The 12,754-nt window shown below is 48.9% G+C and overlaps 1 protein-coding gene across 2 annotated transcripts; it reads left to right on the top strand.

Annotated features, from left to right (window-relative positions):
* The first annotated feature begins 235 nt into the window (after positions 1-235).
* Positions 236-12,384, top strand: ROPN1L (rhophilin associated tail protein 1 like). Of its 2 annotated transcripts, none has more exons than XM_064160796.1 (6): positions 236-314; positions 1,643-1,800; positions 5,353-5,476; positions 7,020-7,181; positions 9,542-9,717; positions 12,256-12,384. In XM_064160796.1, exons 2-6 carry the CDS (start codon positions 1,670-1,672, stop codon positions 12,317-12,319), a joined length of 657 nt encoding a protein of 218 aa, XP_064016866.1. In that variant the 5' UTR covers positions 236-314; positions 1,643-1,669; the 3' UTR covers positions 12,320-12,384. The 2 variants fall into 2 exon arrangements, with proteins under 2 accessions (XP_064016866.1, XP_064016867.1); XM_064160797.1 differs by lacking the exon at positions 236-314 and adding an exon at positions 575-595.
* Positions 12,385-12,754: the final 370 nt, after the last annotated feature.

Genomic DNA, 12,754 nt, shown 5'->3' with positions numbered 1-12,754 from the left:
GGCTGGCAGTGGAGGCTCGGTGCTGGGTGCGGCTGCCGCCGGCGGTGCGCGTCGCTGAGCCGCGCCGTGAAGCAGCAGCTGCTGCGGTCCGAGGCGAGAGGGCAGCCTGCCCTCGGCGGCTCTGCCGATGGCTTGGCACTGAAGTGGTCCGGGTCTCTGTAGAACTGTGTAGGACACGCGTGTTTTGCTTTAAAGAGCGTAGGCGACAGGCCGCTTCCCTCGCCTGGAGCCCTTTCAGGCCCCGGCGCGGCCCCAGGCTGGCCCGGCACCTCCCTCCCGCGTTGCCCAGGCAGCGGGGCCGCGGCGACGCGCAGGTGAGGCGGCTGCTCGGGCCTTCCCCGGCCTCGGGCAGCAAGGGGGCCGCTCGGAACGGGGCTCAGCGGACACCACCGTTGCGGGAGCTGCCTGGAGCCGTGGGACAGCGGTTGGGCTCTCGTTTGCAGCTGCTGCCCTGGCGCCGGCGTCTGGCGGCCGCCTCTGAGCGCGGCAGCGGGCGGCTCGTAACCGCTGGCGCTGGGGGTAGCTCGGCTGAGCTGAGGGGAGGCGGCTTAAAGCGCGGTCCTCAGCCCGCGGGGCTGCCGACCGGCGTGCTGAAGTGGGTAACCGGGTCGTGCCCAGCCCTCTGTGCTGCCTTTTGCCTGCGGCGTGTGGAGAGCCGCCACCAGCAGCCGGGCAGCTCTGCTTTGCGAGCATGTACTGGTCCTTAGCTCTGTACCCGGCTCACCCAGGGCTAGCTTTGGGTGCACAAACAGGACACAGTAAGAGTACATAGGTGTGGCCAGCAGGAGCAGGGAGGTCATTCTGCCCCTGTGCTCTGCACTGCTTAGACCACACCTTGAGTGCTGTGTTCAGTTCTGGGCCCCCCAGTTTAGGAGGGACATTGAGATGCTTGAGCGTGTCCAGAGAAGGGCAACGAGGCTGGGGAGAGGCCTTGAGCACAGCCCTACGAGGAGAGGCTGAGGGAGCTGGGATTGGTTAGCCTGGAGAAGAGGAGGCTCAGGGGTGACCTTATTGCTGTCTACAGCTACCTGAGGGGTGGTTGTGGCCAGGAGGAGGTTGCTCTCTTCTCTCAGGTGGCCAGCGCCAGAGCAAGAGGACACAGCCTCAGGCTGTGCCAGGGGAAATTTAGGCTGGAGGTGAGGAGAAAGTTCTTCCCTGAGAGAGTCATTGGACACTGGAATGGGCTGCCCGGGGAGGTGGTGGAGTCGCCGTCCCTGGAGCTGTTCAAGGCAGGATTGGACGTGGCACTTGGTGCCATGGTCTGGCCTTGAGCTCTGTGCTAAAGGGTTGGACTTGATGATCTGTGAGGTCTCTTCCAACCTTTGTGATACTGTGACACTGTGATACTGTGATCTCCTTGGGTCCCTTCCAACCCCTAACGTCCTGTGAGCCATCTGTGATCTTGAAGGTCTTTTCCAATCAAAGAAATTCTGTGATTCTGTGATCAAGTTTATGCTTTTAAGGGGTGTACAGTGCTGGTGTGTTTAGCCTTCTGAGTCTGTCAGCTCTCCAGCAGCCCCAGCTGCCAAGTAGGACAGGAGGAAGTTTGAGTACAAGCACTGATAGCTCCCATAAGCACATGGGAGTTTTTCATTCACGTTCTGTTGTCTCTGAACTGCAGTTTTGTTGCTGTTCCTTTTAGGTCCTTGCAGTTGAGCACAAACAGACCATGCCTCTTCCAGAAACCATATTTTGTGGTCAGCAGATCAAAATCCCCCCTGAGCTACCTGATATTCTGAAGCAATTTACTAAAGCTGCTGTGAGAACCCAACCCTGTGATGTTTTGCAGTGGGCAGCTGCGTAAGTATGATGCTCACATGACAACTATCACTATGCCTATGGACCCATAACATTTCACACTGCTTCTGTCTATTGTGCAGTGGAGCTGCCTTTGAATATTAAACCAGCCTGTATATTGCATACATGCTTCTGGGGATTACAGCCACATATGATGCTTGTGCAGGAAAATCCATCTTCTTTTTGTTGTTGTTATTGATCTCTCCATCCTGAAATGCAAACCTTATTTTCCTTTCTCTTAGCTTTCTTTTCCTCCTCTCAAGTGGGACTTAAATCTTGGGTGTTTAAAGGAAACCTAGAAATAGGTTTCTGTTTCTTATGTTTCCTTAGGTTTCTTTTTTATCTTTCTATGCCTCAACAGGGGACGGGGAGACTCTTGGATGCCAAGAAGATTCCGTTTATTGTAACAAATCCATGATCTTTTATAGTCTATACAGTTCTGTTCTAAACAGAAGGCTCTCAATGATTGGTTCATTAAGCTTTTTGTGCATACTGCTGATTGGCTATTCTAACTCAGCCTTTTGCTAAGATTTCACAACTTCTGCCTAGCTAAGACTTCTCATCAGCACAGGAAACATTACGCTCTGCCTCCTTATCAGTACAGCAGACCTTGCAATAAAATCAGGTCAGCGTGTCATAAATTCCTCTTTCTCTTCCACTAAGTACATGTTATTTTAGGTGGTTTTAGCCCATGGTTTATGTTCTAACTCCTCCAAGGTTATCAGTTGTTCCTGGCTCACAGCATGAGACCCTGCATTTCTAGGAGCAAAATTGTTACTGAAACAGGAAAAGAGCCTGAAAAGTTGCAAATTTTGGGTGACAACCCATGTAATAAATCTCTCACTGTAAAGTTGAATTTAAATGCTTAAATGTTTCTTATTAGGTTCCTTTTTCCTCCTACCTCAGCCACTCACTGTGATTTTTTTTCCTGCACTATGTTTTTTGTGGACAAGAACTTGAAAGGTAATTGTGAGATGTTCTCAGCTGAGTGGATTGAAGGTGGAGAGGCTGTAGCAGAACCAAGCTAAAGGGGAATTTATTGGTTAAAAAGAATAAAAACCCCAAAGCAGAATTTCAACAGCTGCAGTGTTGGAGAAAGGCAGTGGGAACATGTTGAAACAGTGAGCTTTTCTTAGAAACATGATGGACATAAGGGTACAATGTACCTCTGGGTGGTGGATGTGCAGGGAACTTGCTCCAAATGAAGAGTCAGAAGCATCAATGAAATGAACACTTGGAAGCATCAGGCCCCAGTCCTGTTCAATATCTTCATTGGTGATCTGGACCAGGGGATTGAGTCCAGCATCAGTAAGTTTGCAGATGACACCAAGCTAGGAGCAGGTGTGGAGCTGTTGGAGAGTAGGAGAGCCCTGCAGAGAGACCTGGCCAGGCTGGATGGGTGGGCAGAGGCCATTGGGATGAGACTGAATAAGGCCAAGTGCAGGGTTCTGCACTTTGGCCACAACAACCCCAAGCAGCACTACAGACTGGGGACAGAGTGGCTGAGAGCAGCCAGGCAGAGAGGGACCTGGGGGTACTGGTGGATAGTAGCTGAAGATGAGACAGCAGTGTGCCCAGGTGGGCAGCAGAGCCAATGGCATCCTGGCTGGATCAGGAACAGTGTGGCCAGCAGGACAAGGGAGGTTCTTCTGCTGCTGTACTCAGCACTGCTCAGGCTACACCTTGAGTGCTGTGTCCAGTTCTGGGCTCCTCAATTCAAGAGAGATGTTGAGATGCTGGAACGTGTCCAGAGAAGGGCAACGAAGCTGGTGAGGGGCCTGGAGCACAGCCCTGTGAGGAGAGGCTGAGGGAGCTGGGGGTGTGCAGCCTGGAGAACAGAAGGCTCATTGATGTCTACAACTACCTGAGGGGAGGCTGTAGCCAGGTGGGGTTGGTCTCTTCTGCCAGGCAAGCAGCAACAGAACAAGGGGACACAGTCTCAGGTTGTGGCAGGGGAGGTCCAGGGTGGATGTTAGGAAGAAGCTGTTGTCAGAGAGAGTGATTGGCATTGGAATGGGCTGCCCAGGGAGATGGTGGAGTCACCATCCCTGGAAGTGTTCAAGGAAAGCCTGGATAAGGCACTTAGTGCCATGGTCTGGATAATTGGACAGGGCTGGGTGTTAGGTTGGACTGGCTGAGCTTGGAGGTCTCTTCCAACCTGGCTGATTCTATGTATCAAACGATTCTTAAACACATCCAGGGTGAGTGACTTCACAACCTCCTTGGGCAGCTCATTCCAGTGCCTGACTGCCCTCTGTGAAAAACTTTTTCATAATGTCCAATCTCAACCTTCCCAGTCTCAGCTTGAGGCCATTCCCCCTTGTTCTGTGATCAGTTACCTGGCAGAAGAGACCAGCAGCAGCCTCTCCACAATGTCCCTTCAGTTAGTTGTAATGTTCTTGCGCAGTTCACAACTCTGGCAAGTTATGGCTGAGGTGGTTGCTGTTAGGCTGTGGCAGCCTTTTAGTTGAAAGGATAGGCATTGGATTCCCTTTCTACTCTAGTCTTAAATTGTATTTTGAAGTGGACAGAAATAGCAGAAACACTGGTGAGAGAACTGCAGTACAAATAGCCAATCGTGCTTTTCAGGTAGGGTGCGAGGGGAATGTTGAACAAGTCATCCCTGAAGTGCTCAACAGTCAAACAGAAGCACTTTGGTTTGCAAGCACACTGCCATTAATAAATCACTCTTTGCTTTGCCAAGAGGGGCTGAGTGTATCATGCACAAAATCAGTTAAACATCTTAAGAGTGATCAGACTATTTTAAAAGGAGCATGTAAAGTCTAAAGATTGTGGCCTCCAGCAGCATGGCCAGCAGGGCAAGGCAGGGGATTCTGCCCCTTTGTTCTCATCAGACCCCACCTGGAGTCCTGTGTGCAGTTCTGGAGCCCCCAGCACAGTAAGGACATGGAACTGTTGGAGTGAGTCCAGAGGAGGCCAGGAAGATGCTCAGAGGGCTGCAGCAGCTCTGCTATGAGGACAGGCTACAAGAGTCAGGGCTCTTCAGCCTGGAGAAGAGAAGGCTTTGAGGAGACCTTAAAGTGGCCTTCCAGTATCTGAAGGGAGCCTACAGGAAGGCTGGAGAGGGACTACTGACAAGGTCTTGTAATGTTAGGATGAGGGGTAATGGGTTTAAACTGGCAGAGGGGAGATTCAGACTAGATGTTAGGAGGAAGTTCTTTCCAGTGAGGTTGGTGAGACACTGGCACAGGTTGCCCAGGGAGGTTGTGGCTCCTCTCTCCCTGGAGCTGTTCAAGGCCAGGTTGGATGAAGCCTTGTGTGACCTGTTCTAGTGGGAGGTGTCCCTGCCCATGGCAGGGGGTTGGAATTGGATGAGCTTTGAGGTCCCTCCCAGTCTAAACCATTCTGTGATTCTATGAAAGAGAAGGGTGGAATGTGACCATGGCGAGGTGGGATCTGTGGGCAGCTTGCCAAATGTTGCTGTTTCTGCATGGAAGTGTACAGATTTACTGAATGAATTGTAAGAGCATTTGCTTCTGTGCAGCTTGTAATGGCCATGAGCATTCAGGTCTGTTGCTTTTTCCATTCCCTTAGCTATTTTTCAGCGTTGTCAAAAGGTGAACCCCTTCCTGTGAAGGAGAGAGTTGAAATGCCTTTAGCAACAGTGAAAGCAGAGGTTGGTTTGACGCCAGGATTTCTCAGAGTCTTGCACAACCAGGTACAAACTGGATTTTATCAAATGCACAGTGTTACCAAAGAATGCTTATGTGTTGGAAATGCTTTGAAAAGCTGACTGTCAGGTGAGGGACTTCTTGCTCTGAAAAAGTTGCACTGAACGGCTCAGTGTCCAAACGAGGACCTGTGATGCGTGGACAACCTCAGGGGCTGGTACTGGGAGCAGTGTGGTTAATGTCTTTGTCAGTGATGTGGACCATGGGATCAAGTGTCTGCAAATATATTCATTATCTGAAGGGGGGCTACAAAAAGGCTGGGGAGGGACTTTTCAGGATGCCAGAGAGTGACAGGACTGGGGGGAAGGGAGCAAAGCTGGAGATGGGTAGGTTGAGGCTGGATGTGAGGAGGAAGTTGTTCAGCATGAGAGTGGTGAGAGGCTGGAATGGTGGTTGAGGCCCCATGGCTGGAGGTGTTTAAGGCCAGGCTGGATGAGGCTGTGTGCAGCCTGCTCTAGGGTAGGGTGTCCCTGGGCATGGCAGGGAGTTTGGAACTAGATGATCCTTGAGGTCCCTTCCAACCCTGACTGATTCTATGACTCTACGTGCACCCTCAGCAAATTTGCCAAATTGCTGGAGGAAAGGGACCCTGATAGGCTGAAGAGGTGGGCCCACACCAACCTCATGAAGTTCAGCAAGGCCAGCTGCAAGGTCCTGCTGGCAATGTGTGCTGGCAGCCCAAAACCAGCTGTATTCTGGGCTGCATCAAAAGATGTATGGCCAGCAGGACAAGGGAGGTGGTTCTGTCCCTCTGTTCGGCTCTTGTGAGACCCCTGTGTGTTGGCATCCCAAAACCAGCTGTATTCTGAGCTGCATCAAAAGATGTATGGCCAGCAGGTCAAGGGAAGTCGTTCTGTCCCTCTGTTCTGCTCTTGTGAGACCCCATGTGTGCTGACAGCCCCAAACCAACTGTATTCTGGGCTGCATCAAAAGATGTATGGCCAGCAGGACAAGGGAGCTGGTTCTGTCCCTCTGTTCTGCTCTTGTGAGACCCCATCTGGAGTACTGTGTCCAGTTCTTGAACCCCAAGCACAAGAAAGGCATGGATCTGTTGGATAGGGTCCAGAGGAGGGCCACAAAGATGATCAAAGGAGCACTGCTCCTATGAGGACAAGCTGAGGGATTCAGTTCTGTTCAGCCCGGAGAAGGCTCCAGGGAAGGCCCATGGAAAAGCTGGAGAGGGACATTTTATAAAGGCATGTGGTGATAGGACAAGGGGCAATGGTTTTAAACTTAGAGCAGAGTAGGTTTAGATTGGACATTAGGGTGTTCTTTACCATGAGGGTGGGGAGACACTGGAATGAGTTGCCCAGGGAGGTTGCGGATGCCTCATCCCTGGAAGTGTTTAAGACCAAACTCGATGAGGCTTTGAGCAACCTGGTCTAGAAGGAGATGTCCCTGGCCATGGCAGAGGGGTTGAAACTGGATGATGTTTAAGATCCCTTCCAACTAAGACTATTCTATGACTGTGTTCTTGTTTTCATTTTGGTTTCTGGAGTTCACATTGTGCTATGATGATTTTGTTTCAAGCTTTCTTCCAAAGGCACAGTGAGTGTCATAGAACTGAAGGAGAAATGGAAGAACTTGTGCTTGCCAGACAAGCAGCTGGAAGTTATCCTCCAGGTGGATGACTTTGGTGAGGAGGTGGAATGGATGAAAGTTTTAGCACTTGGGTGCAGCACACTGGGTGAGGTATGTTCACATCAGCTCATGTGATATATATGATCATCATATATGTCATATATGCATCCGATGCAAGCAGTCATATCTATGATATAGATGATCATGCATGAGGTAGGTCAGAACAATTAATGCAAATGTGCTTTGGGGAATAATGGTTGGGTTTGCTGCAGCTGACAGAGTGGCTTCAATGTTCACTCCCCATCAGCTTTTGGTCAAGGGAGCTTAACGAGAAAGAGGGCTGAGCTAGTTTGAAGCTAGCTAGAAGGTTTAGCTGAGAAGAACTAGATCACAGGCTGTGAAAGAGAAACAACGGTGATGTCTGCTTCACTCATAGGCTTGCTGAGAGGTATAAGAGCAAGAATCCAAACATAGATAAGGCTTTCAGGCACTACATGGGCTCTGGGCTGCATTCCTCTCTAACCTCACTTACTGTCTCTCTGATTATTCCACCTGCTTCCTAACCCCCCTGGCCAACCCTCCATTCTTCCTTGGGGCACAAGGCAATGTCTGGGGTAAGGTTGAGGGGTGGGAGAAGGTGGAAGGGCAGCTGGGAGCTGCTCCTAGGGACTCAGGTTTCTGGGAGGGCTGCTGTGTTTCTGAATTACCTTTTACCTTGTCTATTTCTGTGTATATACTGTAAATCTCTGCCTGTATATTGTGCTAGCTGTAAATATAAGCTTCATTCAATTGCCAGAGTGGCTGAGTCTAGTCTGGGTGATTTCCAAAGTGTGTGTGGGGGGGGGGGGGCAGGGAACACCCAAACCACCACAAGGGCTAAGTCCTCAGTTTACTGGGATGGCATTAGAAGACCAAGCATATCTTCAGGAAGCTTTGACCATGAGAGGGGGATTGATAGAGGAATGACACATGACAGTCCTCTGTCATGACAGTGTAAATGACCATGGAAGGGCACTGGAAGGAGAAATTAAAACCTCCATTTTCTGTAGTCATTAGATTTTCACAGGAACAGCTGATGTTCCTAAGCATACATTTAATCCTTTTAATGTTAGTAATAAAGCCCCAGCAGAGTATTTCAACAGAATGAGAGAATATAAAATGATCTAAGCTGATGTTCTTACGAAATGTAATACGTTGAATGACATCAATGGTTAAGGAAGAAGCAGTAAAAAGTACCTATTAAATAATAGGAGGATAATATTAAACTAATATTAAAAAATAATAGGAGGCTCAGGGCTGACCTCATTGCTGCCTACAACTACCTAAAGGGAGGCTGTAGCCAGGTGGGGTTGGTCTCTTCTGCAGGCAACCAACAACAGAACAAGGGGACACAGTCTCAAGTTGTGCCAGGGGAGGTCTAGGCTGGATATTAGGAGGAAGTTGTTGTCAGAGAGAGTGATTGGCATTGGAATGGGCTGCCCAGGGAGGTGGTGGAGTCACCATCCCTTGAGGTCTTCAAGACAAGCCTGGATGAGGCACTTAGTGCCATGGTCTAGTTGACTGGATAGGGCTTGGTGGTAAGTTGGACTGGCTGATCTTGGAGGTCTCTTCCAACCTGGTGGATTCTATGATTCTATGGGGCTTCTGCAGTAGCAGAACAGAGCAATGTGGCCATATTTGGAGGTAGGGCTCAGACTACTCTATGTAGTCTTGGCATGATTGACTCCTGTCTCTCCTAGAAATTTATTGTTGTTGTTGCAATCCCCAGACATTCACTAAAGGGTAAATTTGGGATTTGTGATGGTTTGGAAACTACCTGCCCCCCCCACTCTTATGAAATCACCCAGACTAGACTCAGGCAGCTGGAAGTTAAGGAATGAAGCTTTTTATTTACAGCTTAGCACAATATACAAGCAGGTATACACAAATATATACAGTTATATACAGAAATATAGAAGTTAAAAAGTAATACAGAAACACAGCAGCCCTCCCAGAAACCTGAGTCCCCAGGAGGGGCTCTCAACCACCCTTCCACCTCCTTTCCACCCCTCTGCCTTACCCCAGAGTATATCTTATGTGCAAGGTGAGTTTGGAGGATCAGCCAGGGGGGTTAGAAAGCAGAAGGATTAGTTACACAGACAGCAGGTTAGGGAGAGAAGTGCAGGCAGCCAGAGACACACAGCAACTGTGTTATCTATGTTTCTGTTCTTGTTCTTATCCATCTCAGCAAGCCTATGAGTGCAGCAGACACCACCATTGTTTCCTTTTCACAGCCTATCATCTAATTTCTCTCACTAAAACATCCCAGCTAGGCTCAAACTAGCACAAGGTTGAAAGCTGCAGATGGTAAAGCCTTCATGTCTTTCACAACCATTTTTAGTGGCCTACAATGTGGATTTTGTCACCATGATAGGCAAAGAATGTTCTTGGCTCTGACAGTTTATCTTGTTTCTTGATGGAACTCCCTGCAGTCACTGCTGAGTTCAATGGAACATGCCTGCAAAATCTTAACAAAGGACCCAGAAGGTGGAGCAGCTCCTGTTACCTTTGAAACATTCTCCTTCCTTTACTCCTACTTGGCCAGTATTGATGGAGAGATACCAGAGGAAGAAACAGAAGCATTCCTCACCAGAATTAAAGAACAAGCGTAAGTGAAAATCTGGTGTGGGATTTTAAGGCATTGCTCACTTTGGGGTTCTCCACAAACCTTTAATTTCAGGTGAAGAGTCTGTCTTCACTTTGGGTGTAGCCATGATGGCAGGTTGACTGAGCTTATGTCAAAAGGCTACATAGTCAGAAAGCCTACATAGTGTCAAAGCCACATGTTATGAGGTCAGCCTCAGGGTTTGAACTTTTAAATGATTGTTATTCCTCCATTTTTAATACTGGAGTTACTACCTCTTGGTATAATTTTCCCTGCAGGAAGAAATTACATGCATAGAATCATAGAATCAACCAGGTTGGAAGAGACCTCCAAGATCATCCAGTCCAACCTATCCCCCAGCCCTATCCAGTCAACCAGACCATGGCACTAAGTGCCTCATCCAGGCTTTGCTTCAACACCTCCAGGGACAGTGACTCCACCACCTCCCTGGGCAGCCCATTCCAATGCCAATCACTCTCTCTGTGAAGGACTTCCTCCTAACATCCAGCCTAGACCTCCCCTGGCACAACTTGAGACTGTGTCCCCTTGTTCTGTTGCTGGTTGCCCAGAACTGGACACAGTACTCAAGGTGTGGCCTGACCATTGCAGAGTACAGGGGAAGAATAACCTCCCTTGTCCTACTGGCCACACTGTTCCTGATGCAGGCAGGATGCCACTGGCTCTCTTGGCCACCTGGGCACACTGCTGCCTCATCTTCAGCCTACTATCTATCAGTACCCCCAGGTCCCTTTCCTCCTGGCTGCTTTCCAGCCACTCTGTCCCCAGCCTGTAGTGCTGCTTGGGGCTGTTGTGGCTAAAGTGCAGAACCCTGCACTTGGCGTTGTTAAATCTCATTCCCTTGGCCTCTGCCCACCCATCCAGCCTGGCCAGGTCCCTCTGCAGGGCTCTCCTACCTTCCAGCAGTTCCACAGCTGCTCCTAGCTTGGTGTCATCTGCAAACTTACTGATGCTGGACTTGATCCCCTTGTCCAGATCATCATTAAAGATATTGAACAGGACTGTGCCCAGCACTGATCCTTGGGGCACACCACTAGTGCCAGCTGCCAACTGGATGTGGCACCATTCACCACCACTCTCTGGGCTCTGCCATCCAGCCAGTTCTTGACCCATATGAGAGTGAATCTGTCCAAACCATGAGCTGCCAGCTTGGCTCGGAGCTTTTTGTATCATGCAGTTTGTATCATCTGCATATTACTGGTACTGGAACCAGCAGCTTCTTATGGGCTGCTCCTTTGATTTGACATAGGTCATAGAACAGAGAGGGAAAGCAGGAGTTCCCACTTCAGTCCAGTTTCTAACATGTTTCTCCCAAATGACTTCTCCCTAGACATTTTCTTGAGAAAAAATCTAGTTCCCATTTGGTCTGAAGTGGTTTGACTCTTCAGTTTTTGTAGTGTTAGCTGTAGTCAGTTGTCCTTCTGAGAACAGCATTAGTGTTGGTTGCATTCAGTGGATAATAAGGGACAAGTACAGGATGTAGCCCCACCAGAATGCTTTGGCCAAGTCTGGGTGGTTAGGTACATTTCATAGATCATAGAATCAGTCAGGGTTGGAAGGGACCACAAGCATCATCTAGTTCCAAACTTGCTGCCATGCCCAGGGACACCCTACCCTAGAGCAGGCTGCCCACAGCCTCAGCCAGCCTGGCCTGAAACACCTCCAGCCATGGGGCCTCAACCACCTCCCTGGGCAACCCATTCCAGCCTCTCACCACTCTCATGCTCAACAACTTTCTCATGTCCAGTCTGAGCTTACCCACCTCTAGCTTTGCTCCATTTGTAGTCTGTTGCATTCCTCTGCCTACTCCAAGGTTAGTTTCCACTTTGGTGTCAGTCTTGTTAGGAAGCCATGAACTGATGGAGTTGATAGAAGCATAGAATCAACTGGGTTGGACGAGACCTCTAAGCTCATCCAGTCCAATCTATCCAACCTATTTGTACTTCACAGTAGATGTGTAGCTTGAAGGTTAAGCCATAAAAAAATCACTGCCTGGCTCTTTTGCTATCAATGACAGCTGTCTTCAAGGCCTTTCTGTGCTGTTGCAGTTGAGAACTCTTTAAATGGCTTCAGAGGCAATCCTGTTCTCACCTCTTGAGCTGTTAGCAAGCAAATGTTTTCCATCAATATTGTTACATGTCCTTCCTGCAGGATGGGGTAGAAGATTGGTCCAATCAAGTGCCACTTTCTGATGTGTTGTCACCATCACTGGTGCTTGTTCTGAACACTTCATGATGATCAACAGACTATTTGTGTAGGGTGGCTACCTTGTTTCTTAAGCATACCAACACTACACTGTTGCTTTACACTGATGGCTGATAACAGGGGCTCAAAACTGCACAAGCACAGCAACTGAACTGATTTGTTTTGTCATTAGTTAACAGACTGACACTTTTCCATAAGAACTCCATTTTAATCATATTGTTCTTGCTCATAATTAATACCATCCTTAATTGCAGCTTGTCCAACACAGTAGGATTTTGCATGTTAGTGTTCTAAAACATTTGGTTTACTCTTTTCCAGTGACCAACAAACTGGCATGGTGCTGCTCAGAAACTTCTTGACTCAGCCATCAGCAAAGTTTTGATCAAGCCTATTCTACAGCAGCAGGGGGAAAAAAAGATAAAGGAATAAATATGTGTAAGAAAATAATTTGTGTTCAGAGGACCATTCTGTGCACATTACAATACAAGGTCCTTTTCTCTGGCATTTGCTTTTCTTTATCCCACTTCTGAAATCATAGTTCAGCAGATGGTATTGAATCATAGATTGGTTTAGGGTGGAAGGATCTCAAAGCTCATCCAGTTCCAACCCCCTGCCATAGGCAGGGACACCTCCCACTAGAACAGGTCATTCAAGGCCTCATTCAACCTGGCCTTAAACACCTCCAAGAAGGAAGCAGCCACAATCTCCCTGGACAACCTGTGCCAGTGTCTCACCACCCTCACTGGAAAGAACCCTTTCCTAACATCTAGTTTAAATCTCCCCTCTGCCAGTATAAACCCATTACTCCTTGTCCTAT

This window comes from Pogoniulus pusillus, chromosome 21, assembly GCF_015220805.1.
Source record: "Pogoniulus pusillus isolate bPogPus1 chromosome 21, bPogPus1.pri, whole genome shotgun sequence".
NCBI lineage: Eukaryota > Metazoa > Chordata > Aves > Piciformes > Lybiidae > Pogoniulus > Pogoniulus pusillus.
This window is presented reverse-complemented; position numbering and strand designations above follow the sequence as displayed.

Excerpts from the sequence above, each read along its gene's own strand:
- ROPN1L (XM_064160796.1), top strand. The coding sequence starts at position 1,670 with ATGCCTCTTCCAGAAACCATATTTTGTGGTCAGCAGATCAAAATCCCC. Across the intron at positions 7,182-9,541 it reads GGTGCAGCACACTGGGTGAG|TCACTGCTGAGTTCAATGGA; the intron begins GTATGTTCACAT and ends AACTCCCTGCAG. Across the intron at positions 9,718-12,255 it reads ACCAGAATTAAAGAACAAGC|TGACCAACAAACTGGCATGG; the intron begins GTAAGTGAAAAT and ends ACTCTTTTCCAG.